At 31.3% G+C, this 19,537-nt stretch overlaps 1 protein-coding gene across 2 annotated transcripts; it reads left to right on the top strand.

Annotated features, from left to right (window-relative positions):
• The first annotated feature begins 4,648 nt into the window (after positions 1-4,648).
• Positions 4,649-19,415, top strand: LOC144851385 (stonin-2-like). 2 transcript variants are annotated; one of them, XM_078708810.1, is made up of 7 exons: positions 4,649-4,842; positions 5,284-5,896; positions 6,801-6,897; positions 12,627-14,465; positions 15,339-15,497; positions 16,269-16,376; positions 16,784-19,415. In XM_078708810.1, exons 2-7 carry the CDS (start codon positions 5,321-5,323, stop codon positions 17,059-17,061), a joined length of 3,057 nt encoding a protein of 1,018 aa, XP_078564936.1. In that variant the 5' UTR covers positions 4,649-4,842; positions 5,284-5,320; the 3' UTR covers positions 17,062-19,415. The 2 variants fall into 2 exon arrangements, with proteins under 2 accessions (XP_078564936.1, XP_078564937.1); XM_078708811.1 differs by having other exon boundaries at positions 5,284-5,907; positions 6,824-6,897.
• The last annotated feature ends 122 nt before the right edge of the window (positions 19,416-19,537 follow it).

Genomic DNA, 19,537 nt, shown 5'->3' with positions numbered 1-19,537 from the left:
ATTTTACCAATTGTTTTTTGTTTGAGACCGGAAGTTACGTCCTCGTGATGGTAAACATAGAAGGCGACGAAGCATGTCACGAATATGGAGCTATATATCCAATACCAAATTGGCGAGTAAATCATGTTTTACTTTAAATTAAATTTATACGCTCTTCCACAAGGTCAATTGTTAGTTATACATACAGACTATATTAAAACAATGATTTTGAACACGTAGGGCATTTCTTTGAATTCCTTCCTATCGTCGTTTTGTGGTAATTTACAGTTTTTTTTATGTTTAACAAACGTACATAATCAATTGCGTCTGCATCGTGGTAGACTACAACTTCCGGTAGTGACGTAATCAGCACATTTTTGGTAATAAAACTTTTTCACTAAGCTAGGGAATCCTCTAATATCAATATTCATTAGGCCGTACTTTAGTTAGCCAATCAAAATAAACGTATAAACAATTTTGCGGTGATGTTAAAAAATACTTTGAGACTATTTGAGGTGTTGGTACAGTTACCCAGTTTTATTCTTAGTTCAGTCAGTCCCAACTAAGACTATGGTAAAAATTAAACCATCTGGTTACAGTTAAACACAATGATAAAGAATAGGAATTTAATATAATATGATAAATGACATTCACATAGCAATTTATCACTGTGTTTTACTATAACCAATTTGGTTAGGGTAAAACACAATGATAAAGAATAGGAAACATTTAACAATATGATAAATGACATTTACATAGCAATTTAGCACTGTGTTTTACTATAACCAATAGGAAAATATGATAAATGACATTTACATAGCAATTTATCACTGTGTTTTACTATATGACCAATTTGGTTAGAGTAAAACACAATGATAAAGAATAGGAAACATTTAATATGATAAATGACATTTACATAGCAATTCATCACTGTGCTTTACTATAACCAATTTGGTTAGAGTAAAACACAATGATAACGAATAGGAAACATTTAATATGATAAATGACATTTACATAGCAATTTTAGCAATGTGTTTTACTATAACCAATTTGGTTAGAGTAAAACACAATGATATAGAATAGGAAACATTTAATAATTTGATAAATGACACTTACATAGCAATTTAGCACTGTGTTTTACTATAACCTATTTGGTTACGGTTAAACACAATGATAAAGAATAGGAAACATTTAATAATTTGATAAATGACATTTACATAGCAATTTATCACTGTTTTTGACTATAAGCAATTTAGTTAGAGTAAAACACAATGATAAAGAATAGGAAACATTTAATAATTTGATAAATGACATTTACATAGCAATTTATCACTGTGTTTTACTATAACCAATTTGGTTAGAGTAAAACACAATGATAACGAATAGGAAACATTTATTAATATGATAAATGACATTTACATAGCAATTTATCACTGTGTTTTACTATAACCTATTTGGTTACGGTTAAACACAATGATAAAGAATATGAAACATTTAATAATTTGATAAATGACATTTACATAGCAATTTATCACTGTGTTTTACTATAACCAATTTGGTTAGAGTAAAACACAATGATGATGAAACATTTATTATATGATGTTATTTACATAGCAAAATATTATATTAAGTATATCTTATTATCTAAACGTTATGATAAAGAATAGGATACATATAATGTAATATAATAAATACAAGTTACATAGCTTATCATTGTGTTTTACAGAACCAATTTGGTTACACAGTTAAACACAATGATAAAGAATAGATACTGTTTTAGGTTATATAACCCTAACCCTAGTTTGCAGCGACATAATAAATTCATCGCGAAAAAATACTTATCGTATTCAGAAACTTTTGAAATTTGGTAGATATGTTCAATAGGTTCTATAAAACAAACAAAAAGTACAACTTTCACAAAAATTCGTGATTTTAATAATTTGCATTTCTAAAAATGTACACTTATGAAATACCATACATTCCCAACACATTTTTACTTCATTGGTGATTCCCAGAAATCAAAATAAAACGAATATGATATTTGTTTTTACATTATAGATTTAAGAACCTATATTGAACATATCTACCAAATTTCAAACGTTTTTCAAGACGATACATATTTTTAGCGATGAATTAAGTATGTGATGGCTTCAAACTAGGGTTAGGGTTAAATAACCTAACAGTTCTATTCTTTATCACTGTGTTTAACTTTTAACCAAATTGGTTATAGTAAAACACAATGATAAACTTATCTGTAAATTTTTCATATTACATAAATGTTTGATATTCTTTATAACATGTTTATAATAGGATGTATTTAATTAGATATTTTAGGCCTACTATTAATGACGTAGAAATGCACACTACATCTGAAGTAACTTTCTACTTCATTGGCGATTTTTACAAAAGAAAAAGACTATTTTTGTTATGTATATAGAGCAACTGATATAAAATGTCTTGTATGATTTTTATCTCATTTCAATGACATTTTATACTACAATTCAAATGAAAAAGCATCACAAAAAATACGTCTGGTATTCAAAACGTTTTTAAACTCGGTAAACATGTTCTATGGGTTACTCTTTACACAGAAAAAATGATGATATTCTAATCGTTTTATTGTCACACTTTTGGTTCCCATTTGTTATCATTGTGTGTAACTGTAACCAAATTGGTTATAGAGTAAAACACAGTGATGAATTGCTATGTAAATGTCATTTATCAAATTATCAAATGTTTCCTATTCTTTATCATTGTGTGTAACTGTAACCAAATTGGTTATATAGTAAAACACAGTGCTAAATTGCTATGTAAATGTCATATATCATATTATTAAATGTTTCCTATTCTTTATCATTGTGTTTCACTCTAACCAAATTGGTTATAGTAAAACACAGTGATAAATTGCTATGTAAATGTCATTTATCATATTATCAAATGTTTCCTATTCGTTATCATTGTGTTTTACTCTAACCAAATTGGTTATAGTAAAACACAGTGATAAATTGCTATGTAAATGTCATTTATCATATTATTAAATGTTTCCTATTCTGTATCATTGTGTTTAACCGTAACCAAATTAGTTATAGTAAAACACAGTGATGAATTGCTATGTAAATGTCATTTATCAAATTATTAAATGTTTCCTATTCTTTATTATTGTGTTTAACCGTAACCAAATTGGTTATATAGTAAAACACAGTGATAAATTGCTATGTAAATGTCATTTATCAAATTATTAAATGTTTCCTATTCTTTATCATTGTGTTTCACTCTAACCAAATTGGTTATAGTAAAACACAATGATAAATTGCTATGTAAATGTCATTTATCAAATTATCAAATGTTTCCTATTCTTTATCATTGTGTGTAACTGTAACCAAATTGGTTATATAGTAAAACACAATGATAAATTGCTATGTAAATGTCATATATCATATTAATAAATGTTTCCTATTCTTTATCATTGTGTTTTACTCTAACCAAATTGGTTATAGTAAAACACAGTGCTAAATTGCTATGTAAATGTCATTTATCATATTATTAAATGTTTCCTATTCTTTATAATTGTGTTTAACTGTAACCAAATTAGTTATAGTAAAACACAGTGCTAAATTGATATGTAAATGTCATTTATCATATTATTAAATGTTTCCTATTCTTTATCATTGTGTTTAACCGTAACCAAATTGGTTATAGTAAAACACAGTGATGAATTGCTATGTAAATGTCATTTATCAAATTATCAAATGTTTCCTATTCGTTATCATTGTGTTTTACTCTAACCAAATTGGTTATATAGTAAAACACAGTGCTAAATTGCTATGTAAATGTCATTTATCATATTATTAAATGTTTCCTATTCTTTATCATTGTGTTTAACCGTAACCAAATTAGTTATAGTAAAACATAGTGATGAATTGCTATGTAAATGTCATTTATCAAATTATTAAATGTTTCCTATTCGTTATCATTGTGTTTAACCGTAACCAAATTGGTTATGTAGTAAAACACAGTGCTAAATTGCTATGTAAATGTCATTTATCATATTATTAAATGTTTCCTATTCTTTATCATTGTGTTTAACCGTAACCAAATAGGTTATAGTAAAACACAGTGATGAATTGCTATGTAAATGTCATTTATCATATTATTAAATGTTTCCTATTCTTTATCATTGTGTTTACTCTAACCAAATTGGTTATAGTAAAACACAGTGCTAAATTGCTATGTAAATGTCATTTATCATATTATTAAATGTTTCCTATTCTTTATCATTGTGTTTAACCGTAACCAAATAGGTTATAGTAAAACACAGTGATGAATTGCTATGTAAATGTCATTTATCATATTATTAAATGTTTCCTATTCTTTATCATTGTGTTTGTTTACTCTAACCAAATTGGTTATAGTAAAACACAGTGCTAAATTGCTATGTAAATGTCATTTATCATATTATTAAATGTTTCCTATTATTTATATGGTTATATAGTGAAACACTGTGCTAAATTGCTATTGTATTATGGACGAGTTCTGAGAAGAAGTATTTAAAGCTACAACCAATCAGAACAGTGTTAATCAATATAATCCATGGCTACAACCAATCAGAAACGTCCAAATCGCAATAACCCCTAGGCTAACATCAATTATTGGCCCGAGTAGCCTTTTAAACCAGACGTTGCGAGATTTAAAAAGTAAAACATGATTTACTCGCCAGTTTGGTATAGTTTATATACCTGGAATATGATAACACCACCAAAATGCATTCCAACGATTTTGTAGTATTATTTTAAAGTTTACTTTTTTGTTTTTTAAATGTTTGAAAGTACAAATAATCGATCTGCAACCCTCTGCCTTAAATAGGTAAATTGTTTATGTTATTTAAAGTTGTGTAAAGTTCTTCAGACTGAGGTTAAAAAGCAGTTATTGCTTGGCTATTCTAAGCCAGCAAACATATGTGGCTGAACTGAGATTTCAATCACGTCTAGGGCGAAAACCCCCTTTTGCCTGGCAGAAGTGAGTTAATGAACTCCAGGCTAGGCATCTGCTGCACCCTAAACTTTTTATTAATGTGTTATAATAATGTTGTGATTTTGTCGTTGACATGATTTAATGCACTAACATACCTTTTGTAAGACTTAATAATTGATTCATTTAAAAAAAAATATTTTAAAAATGTGTAGGCTATCTATTTTTTCCATGTGATGATGTAGGCCTAGGCCTACTTATTCCATTTCACATTATTGCACACATTTTAATGAATATCATACTGTAATAACTGACTGATACTATGTTATTCTGTAGTAGGTGAAGCCTCTACAATCTGTTTAGTAAGTCAACAATGAGTGGAAACATAGCAAGGATGTTTAATCAAGAAGACATTCCAAGTGGAGAGCTTGCCTCTGGTACTAATGATACACTGGAAGAACAACCAGCCAACAGATTAAACAACAATGTGGAACTTAGGGAAGATGATGCCAATAATGATATATCCCAAGTAGCTGAAGAGCCTGCGGATCCTTTTGTTCTTAAAGACTTAACCCCCGAATTAAAAGACCAACTTATAAATTCCCTAAAGAAAAATAACATAGTGAATGAAGATATAAATCTACGACCTGAAACCCCAATTAAAACAGCTAATAATACAATTGTGGCCAACCAAAATCAAGGTGCCTCATCATCAAATTTCACTGACAATCTTGTTGATTTAAAACCGACTGTGCCAGACCGAAATCATATTACAGACGCCCTAGAAAGTAACCTTGAAATGTTTACTGCCCTCGGAGGAATTGACCGTGCGTCGTCCGCAGATTCTGAGGCAACGTCTCTTTCATCCAGACAGTCATCAAGAATTATGCGTTCGTTCTCCAATGATGATGATGCCTCGAGCCAATCATCATCTGTCAGGAGTCATCAGGTAATACAGTTGTCTGATCTCCACCTTCGGGACACCCAATCCCCCCACCCCCACCTCCTGATAATAATAATAATAATAGTTCATTCTTATATAGCGCATATAAGCAAGCTCTCAATGCGCTGAACATTATTACCCCAGTCATTTCCTGATCAAACACCTATGGAAACATACTCCCATATATGCAGCTAGTAATCAGCGCAAAGTTGTGTCTTGATCTAACCGGGTACCCATTTATACACCTGGGTGGAGAGAGGCAAACGTAAGTAAAGTATCTTGCCTAAGGATACAAGCAATGCGGCGAGAGTTGGATTCGAACCTCGGTCTAACGATCAGTAGTCGAACGTCCAACACACAGCGCCACACGCCCTTATAATAATAGATTTGGATTTATAGAGTGCATAATGTAAAGACTATGCACTTCACATTAAAAAATAAAAGGAAGCTAGTTTTAATAGCTAATAAAAATAAAACAAAGCTAATTAATCTGTTTCGGGCAATCAATATTGGATGACTTCCTGAAGTAGTCATAAACTTTTGACCGTGTTAAAGATTCAGAAAGTTAATAATTCCTACAGGATTGAAATTAAGCATTACCAAATTCTACACAATTACGGTACCACTTTATTGCAAAATTAAATAGCTAATCAAAATTTGTTAATGAAAATGAGTTCATCACATGACTAAAAAAAAAAATATCTGTGTCACTGTCAATCATAGAAATAGAATAATGTGTGTAGTTTTAGTTAGCAAAGTAGGCGAGAATTTTTTTGTTTCGGGTAATCATGAAAAAGCCATCAGGAAGACCAGAGTTTCCTTAGTTAAACAATAGTTATTTTTTTACTAAAGCTTTATGTTTCTGAATTATATTTTTTGCTTATTTTGAGAATGTTTATTTTACCCACAGAGACAAGGTAGTACAGGGCTAAGTGGATCTAAGAACTGGGTCCAGTTTGATGAGCCTCAGAAATCAAGCAGGTCTCATGTTCCCATACAATATACAGGTAAATCAATGTTTAGTACTACAAAACTTCAAATTGAATTTTTAATATTTTCTTGAGTGATACAGTATTTAATAATACTTTCTGTTCTGCTTTTAAACTTTTGATTTGGTTCTAAAATAAACTGAACTGATATTCACTTAGGCCAGAAATATGTAATTAATACTGTAAAATTATGTTACATACATAACATTATAGGGTCTCTTCAGCTGTACTGCTGTTTTAGTACAGCTGTTAGCTACCCTCAACAAATAAATAAAAACACAATAATAATATTAATTTTGTTTCCCCTTTCCACATAATTGTACAAAAATGTAAAATAATTGCACAATAGTACAGTATGTAACATTATTGAGTACTCTACTTTGAACTTCTTATCATAATTTATTATGTACACAAGTAATTAAAATAGTTTTGTTTCTTTGTCAGATAATATTGAACTATATGTAGCATAATTGTTTCAACATTTGATTTCAACTTGAGTTCAACTTTATTCATATCACAGTACAGTACAAAGTGAAAAGGAGCCAAAAATAGCTTTCACTAATCGAGGTTTGGCTTCTGTCAGTGTCACAAAAAATAAATTAGTCAAAATGCATAAATTTTGATCTAACAACAATAATTCAATAAGAAAGAAACAGCAACTATAGAAATAAAGTAAACAAGGGCTAACATTAATGTTTTTATAAAAGTAAAAATTTAACTTCATTTATGAATTCAAATCTTGAAGAGGTACATTTTATAGCTAAGGGTAAATTATTCCAAAGCTGAACTCCATTAAAAGAAATTCTAAATTTTCCAGCATCTGTACATTTATTTATGTAAATATATTTGACATTTGAAATTGTGAAGTTAATATTCGATCTACTATCGGTATACATACTGTACTGACACTCTGTCAAACAGGTCATATGTACAAACAATTGAAATCAATGAAATGATTGTTTTATGTGTCAATATGTGACACTGTATTTAGAATTTTCCTATGATACACGGGCAAACTATACAGATGCAAGAATTGGCTTGAATTCCAGTCCAGGGTCTGTTAGTGTTTGCTATAGTTTGAGGTAGTTGATAGTTTTATACTGTATGTTTTAAAATTTATTTAAAATGGCTAGTTTAAGGAAGCTAAGAATCAAATGATGTCTATTATGTCTTTATCATATTTACAGGAAATTCTTAAGTCTTTCCCAGGCATGGCATGGATCATATTACCTATCATTATTAGGAACAAATCAAGTTTAAGGAAAAATCCCAAATGTGCTGAATCAATATTCAAGTCTTTTGTCATTCTCTTATTTTTTTTTTTTGATCTATTGTACAGCCGAAACTAGGCTAGCCTCAACTCTCACTCCCAATGTTTTCTTGTCGTCAGATGTCCGGCCAAATTAGGATACCGATGTGTAGGGCGGCTATAGAAATTGACATCTTCTAGCTTTAGATAGGATTTTAATTAGTGAACAATACATTGTTTTTGTGCATTGTCAATGGTGTTTACTAACCCTACGAACCACCCTAAGATCGACGCATAGATAATTATCATAACAATACATTATAACAATATTTCGTATTCGTACAGTAGGCGACATTCAGAGAACAATGACCTATGATCTACCTATGCGTAGGCTACGAAAGGTTATGCGTAGATACGAAGCAGTCATTTCTTGCTGTACTGTATGACCCTTGCATATTGTGTCTTTGGTTGTATGGTTCTCAAATTTGCTAAAATTGAGAAATGGAAAAAAAAAATGTCTTCATTTGGTTCCATATTAATGTCTACTTATTTTTGTGAATGCAGAAACAAATTCTATATATCATGCATGAGACATAAGACAGATTAAGAAGTTCTGGTCAATTGTTAATTCGTTACCGCTATTTAACACTTGATCTAATTGTTATCATTTAATTAAATCAATTTCATAGGTGAAAGTTTCTAATTATTATGCAAACGTGACCTGGTGGCTTAATTAAATATCTTAGAAATCAATTGACAGAGGATAAAAACTTATTGAAGCATGCAATTTGATCAATCTCAGTCAATCGTTTTGTGCCAGATGTTGACAGCATTGTCACACGTTTGTATTCAAAAATTGACCTTTGACCATTGATTTTATGGTTCATTGAACACTTGCCAGTCTGCTTGCGGAAAGTGTGAGGGCAGGTGTTAATATTTTGATAAGTTCAATACAGTACTCATTGGATATTCAGTTCTGTACTGTTTATTAAATTATGGTGATTTTTATGAATTGCTTAGGGACCATGTCAACATAATTCCACTATATTGTAGTAACTACTTTACATTTTGTGTACTCTTTAACCTGTTTACTCTTTAACCTGTTTACTCTTTAACCTGTTTACTCTTTAACCTGTTTACTCTTTAACCTGTTTACTCTTTAACCTGTTTACTCTTTAACCTGTTTACTCTTTAACCTGTTTACTCTTTAACCTGTTTACTCTTTAACCTATTTACTCTTTAACCTGTTTATGCAATAATTTAGTAAGCTTGTTGGGTAATTCTACACACTGTATTCTCCACATTGAAACAAACTAAAATCATTGCAGTAAAAAATATAGTATATACTGCAGTAGAATAATGTTGACATGGTCCCTTAATTGGTAAGGTAGTTGGTTGCCCTGGGCTAGTTAAAATGCAGGCAAACTATATACCGATTTTATATGATAGATAGAATGTGTTATTATACAACATGGAATACATACTTGAACCAGCAATTTATAGCCCAACTAGGCGTTTGGCTACTGTAGCTATGTACAAACCTCATTTACAGTATACGCAACCCCTTTAAACTTTGACGGCACAATTATATAATTTTTTTTTCATTGAATTATTTTTTCTTTAGCAGCAGCCTCTACTATTTTATTTTTGATTTTCACCTAGGTATAGTTTTCTTTTAGCAAGACTACATCAATTTAATTAATTAATTTAATTAGTAGAGAACACAAAAACACCTAAAAAAGATCGGTAAATCATGTTTTTTTTATTGTGTTTAACGTCTCTGTAATACCGTACTAATCCACACACCCACGCTTCTTTCGGTATCTTTAATTTGTAATGAATAAATAAATCACATATTACAACAGAACAAACAAGACACAAAGGATTTATAATTATCAATTTTAATTAGAACAGATTCTGAGATCATGTATTTTAATGAAAATCTTTTTGAAAACATCTGACTGCTTTATTAAAATTCTAGATAAATATTAATTTTTTTAATTAATTTTGAAAAAGAATTTGCTGACATATTGTGTAAATATACAATAAATTAATTTTAATTTATTGTGCTTGCTTTGAAAATAACGTATTGTTAAAGCACACACACACAAATGTACAGTAATCAGTTGTGAGTCATATTATATGAGAAAGAAGGAAAAAAAGCTGCTCTTTAATTTGCATCAGTTAATGCACCAGTAGATATTATTAAATGTGCAATACCAATACGAGACAGGCTGGTTGCTAACAGTTATTCATCTTCGTCGTCTGCTGCTTTCGATGAAGTCGTTAATTCAAAGGTGCTCTTATGGTAATAGAAAAGTGGGTAGGCTGATTCAGTGTTGACTTGCCTCCATGCTGTTTTTCTCTTTCTTGGATACATTACAGTTGTATAGTTTCCTACTATAAGTGTTATTCTCTGTGGAAGGAAATAGTATGTATAAGAGGTTAGATAAAGGTACTGTAGTATTATTATTGTTATGTTTTAATTTTAATTAAAAAAAACTCAGTCTTTGTTAACTAAGCTGCTATCAAAGTGGTAATATATGATGGATGGAAAATATGTGTATCGTTCTGTGGTTTTATTATAAGTATTTATGGATCTGTATGGTAAACACATTTAGTTTTGTTTAAATTAAATTATTTGTGGGTAATTTTTATCCTGCATATCTATAACAATAACATTAATAAAACAGTAATATTATTTACCAAGTTTCAATGATTTTACATTTTGAATGGAGCTGTTGAAACTAACATAAAAGAAGTACCATACAGAGTGTCGGATCCAGGATTCTGAAATAATTTGGGCTTGATGAGGACCTAAAAATTGTAAAAGTGCTGAACTGAACATGTCCCTTCTTTTCCATCGCATCAAATTTAATAATTAATAAACATAAAATTAGATAAATATTAACCATATAATATTTTTATTTATTTAGCTGAAATTGACACCAACGCATTCTTGAACCAACAAATTCCATTTACATATTTGATGATGGTCCTGTTTCTATCAAACTTGACAACAAAATGTGATGTACCCATATATGGACATGATGATGGACACATCACAGTTTTTTTGTCAAACTAGTTTCATATTGAGACACAGGGCTTTACAAAAATAATTTAAAACTTTATTCACATATAATTCATTTCCTTTCACAGAAAAGTGAATCTTTAATTGAAATCATTATAAGCCAATTTAATTCTTCATTGTATTCCCAAGGTTAACAACATCTATGGAATGCCACAAGCAGCAATGTGCTGGTACAGAACAATATTAATGTTTTTATTTAATTATCCTCTTAAAACGAATCATTCAAATGCACAGATAAAATGTGCAAAGACAAAACCATTATTAAATGCGTTTCAAACACTCAATACACTCGGTACACTCAACTTGTTTGAAACTTTGACTTTCTCAAATTTTGTAATGCTTTGAAAACCAAGAAAGTTCAAAGGTTGTCAAATGTTTCTACTACCATATTGAACTATTCAGTAGGAAACCTACTACTGTATAGTAATTAAATTCACTTTTTAAGAATCCTTTTCTGCCTAGTTGTATATGTTGTTTTTTCTTGTTCAATGTATTGTGTTTTTATGTATTGTCTGGAGACAAAATAAATACATTTTTTGGAAGCGTGCTTTGATAGAGCTGACAGTTTTTGCATAAAGTGCATTTTTTACACTACTCTCTCTGTGCTATACAGTAACTGAGGTTCCATTTCGGGACAATACATGACATGTAAAAGTCCCTTCGATAGACCATACTGTACTTTACATTTTTTAACTGTGATGAGTGGAACGTTCCATTACCGTCACGGTCTGTTGAATTACTATTTCCTTCATCTACCATCCCAAAATGAAAGCTTGTTATTGTATCATCTTCAGCACATTATTATGCTACATTAATGTTCTTGGGACATAGTACATTAACATGCTAATGCGATATGCACCTGTCATTTGACATTAAGATTTAAGACATATCTTATACACAGTTGTAAAATCCTTTGTTAACATTGGAGTTGAAACTGTATGATGGAATTAACAGGCCAATTTAATGTATGCACATGTAATATAGTCTGTTTCTGCTGGATAGCGCCAAATAAACCGTATTTCAAAATAGATTTACAATGTAATTTTTATATTGACTGCATTTCTGCTCTGCATCTCTGCTCAATTCCTGGCAGTTAATTCAAACTTTACTGCAGTGTACAGTACAGGACAGAATTATTGCAAAAATTGACTCAAAAGTTGACTCAAGGTCAGCGGCTGTCGATCAAATAACCATTATTTTGTGTTGCAGCTAAAAGTCGTCCAGCGCCAGTTACCACAAAATTGTCCTGTTTATGCTCCCAAGAAATTGGACTTAATTTATTCACACCATTTTTAACCAGTTATTTTTATGCAGCAGAAACAGGACCATAGTCACATACAGTAATGTAGTCACATTGGCTATAATTTTTGAAATGATTAAATCGGTTTTTAAATTTTATTTTCACAGGATCTTCCATTCGTAGTAGTGATTTAACATCAGAGAAAAGTTGGGTGACAGACGACAGACAATCAGACTTTGGAGAAACACATGAAACCCATTCTCATGATTATATTCGTCTGAATTCAACTAAATCACCAGTACCAGAGAACTGGGTGACATTTGAAGACAACTCACAACCGGTACCATCAAGACCAGCCAAACCGGAATCTCCTATACCATCTGCTCGTGACTTAGGAGCCAAGACCCCCGACACTCCGACAGCTGTTCCTACTAATTGGGTTGCTTTTGAGGATGATGAAAAGCGATCAACAATTTTGCGATCACCTATTCACCAATCATTGACAGGAAAATCTTCTGGGTCCCAAGCGTCTAGAGAGTTGACACTGACTTCAACATCTGAAGAGGGAACTCCAACCAGAGTTCTACCAGAAAGGAATATTCCTTCTCGAGGAAATCCATTTGCAGAGGAACTCCAAAAACAAAAGGATAGTGCTTTCATTGAACATGCATTACAGAATCGACCAACTTCTCCATATAATCCATTCATAGGAGGTGGAGGAGAGGTGACTTCACCGGTAAGAAAAAATTGGCAAACCTTTGACGATACTCAACCAGATAAAAATCCATTTAATGTTACACAGACATCACAAGCACAGATATCGCAACCATACCAAAGACAAGTATCAAATCCAATTATACCAGATGTTCCATCTGGTGAAGTCGTACAGGACTATGCTCTTTCACAAAAGGCAACAGGATCAAAAGACAATTGGGAAAACTTCATCGCTTCACAAATGGGAAAGCCAAAGTTAAAGAAGGTTGGCAGTGACATCACCTCCGTCACAAATACCCATCAACCGTTTGACCAGAAGCCAACCATTCTCCAGCAATCCAGAGGGGCTTCTGTGTCATCAGCAACAAATAGACCAGTATCAACTTTAGAAGATCCATTAGGCGAAGAGTTTATAGATACGTACCCTATACCAGAGGTTGATTTTGAAGCAGGATGGAAGCTTATGCTGCGACATCCTGGAAAGAAGAGGCTTGCAGGTGCCAGAACGTGGAAAACAGTCTTTGTAAAGATCACTGATGGAAATATTATCCAACTATTTGACAGTGAATCATCTCGCGAGCCATTCAGTGAGATTCAATTGCAATCCAATTACGAAATTAGTGACCCCACATTGCAAAGCTTCGACGGAATGGGTAAAGTTCATAAAGTGTACCTTTTCTATATGTCTTACGTGGAGAAGAGGAAATACAGTGCCAATGCACCGTTTGAAAAAATGAAAAAAGCTGATGAGTTATTAAAAATAGGATCAAATTCAGTTGATGATTTGAACTCGTTTGTGCGCTGCGTTAATGATTCTCTTATGAGTTTGGAAGTTTCCCGAGAACGTGGCGTACAGTATCATAGCGAATGCGTAATCCTCGATGTGGTAGATCGTTTCCGTGCCTTAATAGGTACTGAAGGTGTCGTTGAAAAACAATCCACTTCTGTTAGTATATCTTGCATTGCGTTTGTGTCAGGAATGCCGGATTGCGCAATAGGAGTAAATGACATTCAGCGGAAGGATGTTGAGGTCACAGCGCGACAGGATATTATACCAAGCAAGACGGAGAGATGGTTAAAGATGGAGGCGGTTGAATTCCATCATTGCGTCGATAAGGAAGCATTTATTGACTCGCATTTGATTAAGTTTACGCCATTGGAAGCGTGTAAGTTTGAGTTAATGAGGTTTAAAGTTAAGTCACACTTAGAACAGACACTCCCTCTCATGGTAAGAGTGCAGCTTGGAGGTGAGGGACATCATTTGCAATTGAGAGCTGATGTTATTGTTCGAGGTAAGTGTTGCAAATATAATATTTATGAGATATTTTGAATATTTAATTTTTGCAGCTTTGACATTAAAGATAATTTAATTCAAGATATTTTTAATATTTTCTGTAAGAGTATCCTCGTAGTGTATGTAGTCACCAGTCAGAGTCGTCCAAGTCTTCAACCTAATTAACTGTTTGTATCGTTTAATAGTTGATTTCCTCCTTTTCTCTTTAACAATATACCAATCAATTCTTTCTCTTTTAACAAAGACATTCAATATGTAACAAAGTAAAAGTAAAATGTTCTTTTCGTAATTAGAACCCTAATGACACACTCCTATCAAGGAAGATTCGTTTCACCATTTTATATCCGATTTCTTTATAATATACACGTTTCAGTGTAGCGTTTCACAATTATGTCTAAAATTTCACAAACTTGATCTTGATTTCTTTGTATAGAAAGTGCACGTGTCTGATCTATTTCACTAGAAATTAAATTGAATGTTGTTTTGTAATATAAGTGTATAAGTTTAAATTGACTGTTACAAACATTTCAATTTAGTGATCCACTTTATAAGTATATCCCATTCCCAACATGCAATGCTCTCTTCCTATTTATGTGTACATAAAAAACTGTTTAGATTATTAAAGATCATAAAAAATAAAGATTTTTAAAATCAGACTTTTATTAGGCCATTTTGAATGAATATTACAGTTTTTTGAGGTAAATATTTTTTTTGCACATCCAATTTCTGGTTGAAGTGAATAATTAATGTGACATTAAAATTCAATATTCAACAAACAAATTTAAAAAAAAATATTTTTCAGTGGGACAATATATCATTAAAAAGCAAAACTGCATGTTTTACTAAAATTTTAAATATGCTTTTCTTACAGGGAGTCACGAGAGAATGTCCTCTAGTCACTGTGTGTGTTGCGACATCGTAATACGCATGCCGATACCTCAGAGTTGGGTTCATATATTCCGAAAGAAGAAAAGGTTTGGACAAACTTCAGTGAAATCGGCGACAAAGAAATCAGGAAAGATAAAAAAAGGTTTTGGATTTTTAATATTCATAGTAGTTGTATCACATGATTGTGATGGTTGATTTGTTTTGTCACGCCTCACCAAGCAATTTACTAAATTAAAGATTTAATTCTGACATTAGTAATATGGTAACAAAATGATATGGAAAAATTCTCCAATTATTAATTTTTAAGGAAATATTTACTGTTAATACCCTGTGTTACTGTTTTATAAGCTGCAATTTTCTGAAAAAATGTGTTAATTTTATATATTCGATGATGTAAATTGTGATGTTATTGCAGACTACTTTAATTGGCTATTTTTAGCACTACAGTAAATTGTTCTCAATGTTATTGCTACTCTCCATTTTTCAAATACAAAAGCTATTATTATCCACCAGATTTAATAAATGTTTGTTGTTTAGACAAGACATAATATCTATATTGCTTGTCTGATATAAGCTGTAACCACCAGGAACCCTTATAAACTGGTGTTGTACCTCATATGTTTAAGCATGGTTCCCACTAACAACGCAACTAACAAGGTTAGAAAATGGCCTTCCAACAATTGTTGTTGCCTCCGCCAGTGTGAAATCAAACCTGCTTAGTGTTTTTGCCTTGCGTTTGTTGTGTGCAATCAGTCTGATTCGATTTCCACATAATGTTGTTTGCACCACACTTTACGGCACTTTGCATTGATACATCGCTGCATTGAGCTGTGGTCTAGTGAGAACCACTCTTTAGTGGCATGATAGAGAATGATAAAGAACAAATTTAAAATGTATTTTAAATTTTTTTCAGGAAGCAATCACCCAAGTCTTTTAGAAACTTCAGTAGGAGTAGCCAAGTATGAACATGCGTTTGGTGCAATTGTTTGGAGAATTCCAAAACTTCCAGAGAAAAATCATTGTATGTATCTATAATGTTTGTTTTTTTCGTTTCTGAATTATACATTTTAAAGATGTATTAGGTAATAATAAATAAATCAAATAAATGTATGCATGTAGAGCAGTGTGGTTTGGACGTTGAGGTCGTGAATCCTACACCCATCGCATTGCTTGTATCCTTGGGCAAAACTCTATACTTGCGTTTGCCTCTCTCCACCCAGGTGTATAAATAGGTACCTGGTATAGGTCAAAAACACAATTGCATTGATTACTAGCTGAATTATGGGAGTATGTACTGTTGTTTCCATATGTGTTTGTTAACAAAAAAGAATGGAGTAATAATGTGAAGCATTTAGAAGAATAAGAATGAGTATTCTTATTTATATTTTAAAATGATATTACTATAATCAAGTCCTGTTTGTTTTTCAGATGGGAATTCCAATCACATTTTCATGTGCCATTTGACGATGGCAAACAGTCAGTACATACCGAAGACGTTCCAACAGAAAGCTCACGTTGAGTTTACCATGCCGCATTCCACGGCCTCAAAGACAATCATACGCTCCTTGTCAATAACCAATGAACGAGCACCAGAAAAACGTGTACGCTACTCTGCACGTTACGAATACATGGTGAATATCGAGAACCATTATCTCGCCTTAGGAGCCGAGACGGAGGATGATACTACAGGGTGTAGTTTGCAGTAGTATGATACGATACAAGCCTACATGAATATAACGTTTTATAATCTGTTGTTTTAAAAGCACGACTTGCTATGCAAATTTTGTTGGATTCTAATGTTTTGTGCTTTTGATATAGTGATGTTTTGAATCTGTCTTTCTGTTCATTATTTTGTTTTAGTGTTTTTAATTTACTGTTCATTTTATTTCTGCTATAACCCACCTCGTCTAAACTGTTGCTGTCTGTACAGTTAGAGGAAAAATGGCAATATCAGTTCCGTGGTCATGTTGAAAGAGTTGTTCAAAAATAATATAGATTATATTGTTTGAAGGTTTGCATGGCGAAATCGAATGTTAATATAAAGTTTGCGGTACACCACGTTGTGTACCGCAAACTTTATATCAACAATAATAGATTATCTAATAAAACTCCTAGAAAGTAGGAAGCCTTTTGCCATTTTTCCACTGACTGTGTAAAGAAAATTGAACCTTTTGGGTACAATATTAACAATTTAAAATTCAATATTTGGAGAGTATGGTTTTGTCTCACCGTTCACAATGTTCATACAGTACTGTATATTAAACTAATTTTTAACCCCGCCATTAATTTTAACTCCACCATAAATTTTACAATTAGAAATTCACTTTTATTATTTCTTTTATTTCTAATATAACTGAAAGTTGTTAAAGAATAATTTAAACCGCACAAGCCCCATTTTTCCACTGTGCGTTTTATGTCCATGTATTGTATTGTCTCTTATATTCATTCGACTTTTGAAATTTAATGTTGAAATAATAATTTAATTACTCTGTATGTTTAGCACCACTTAAACTGCACAAAAGTCTTGCATTGGAGAGCTTATACATTTTAGCAATGACCTAAAGACTATGATGTCATATAGAGATATACATTTCAAGTCGTCAGACCTAATTTTCTTGATTTTAGGTTCAGGTTTTATGACCATAAGTAACAATACATACTGTACATGCAAATTAAAGGTAAAAAGTCGTCAAATGAGAGAGTTTGACAACTTTGATAAATCCAATCAAACAAGAGGGAAGAATTGATAGTAATGTGGAACACTGAAAAAGTATAGCTTGGGAAATTGTAGTACATAATTATTATTTTTCACACAGTATGTATGGATTCATATATTATATATATTTTTACTAGCACTTTTATCTCATCACTCTTATTTTTATGCAATAATCATTATTATTAACTTATTTTATTAACTGTAAATAGATATTAATCGTTTTCAATATATGCTATGGTGGTTATTTGTACAGATAGGTGCTAATTGGTACAAATTTATTCAGAGTAAAATATGTTGTAGGTTTTGAAAATATTAACTCAAATTTTAGGTATGCACTTCAATCCAAGAGTTTTAGAATGAAAAATGATTTTAATACTTTTTAACAATGTTTTAAGGTAAATACTTGAGTAAGTTCTGCTTTTGTTTCATTTGTAGGAGCACTGTACAGTATTTGATGCTGCAGTAAATTATTAATATACTGAAGTACAAGAATAAACTGAAAACTTTTAATTGAAAGCTATGACAAACAGTAAAATCAAGAAAATATAGATATTTAAAACACCTTATCTGTGATATGTTTATCACATATTACAGGTAAGATGCCCAATAAAACATGTAACTGACCCCAGGTAAAGTCCTGTTTTCAGATTAAATTTAATATCTTAAAAAATGCAAACAAATGTTAAAATGTCAGCTTGATCTTGTGCAATTGTTCATTTAAACTTTGAAATAATTTTTTTTATAGTGCAACCTTGATATAATATAGCTAGTCCCTGCATTCCAGAAAAATAAAATATGGTAGTTCATATATTCCAGTTTCTAGTTTTTTACATACCTCTATGTGAACATGTTAGCTAATCTCCACATTCCAGTGTGAACCAGGAGTGTATAGAAACTAGAGTTATTAAAAGAAGCAATTAAACTTACACAGAGTTTGAGTTTATATATACTGTACGTATGTAAACTTTTGTTATATTCATGTATATTTGAGAATTCTGTACAATGTTTATATTTGAGAAGGGAAACATGCCTATTACCCTGCCCTTTACACACACCCCATCCCCACTTTTCTGACTGTTTATATTTGTGTTTTATTCGGTTACGTTTTGTTATGAACATGCATATTAAAATTAAACTATAATTTGAAAAAATTGTATTTAAATAAGAACCGGTGTATTGTAAATAAAACTATAGGAGTTTATTGAGTCCAGAGTTAGATGTTGGTATGATGTACTACTTATTTTTTTAATTGTAGAACATTTATTCAACTTGATTATTAAGCAATTAATAATGACTGCATTTAAATTATAATTAACATTAAAATAAAAGTGTTACAAAATTTGACGATTTGTTGTTTATTCTGTTAGTTTATGTCATGTCACCAAATAGTAGATCTTATAGTTTGATCTGAAAGAAAGGTTGTATGTTTACTTTATACTACTGTAAAAAAAATATATCTACAGTAC

This window comes from Antedon bifida, chromosome 9, assembly GCF_963402885.1.
Source record: "Antedon bifida chromosome 9, ecAntBifi1.1, whole genome shotgun sequence".
Taxonomy (NCBI): domain Eukaryota; kingdom Metazoa; phylum Echinodermata; class Crinoidea; order Comatulida; family Antedonidae; genus Antedon; species Antedon bifida.
Note: the sequence above shows the minus strand (reverse complement) of the source record. Positions and strands in the feature narration are given on the sequence as shown.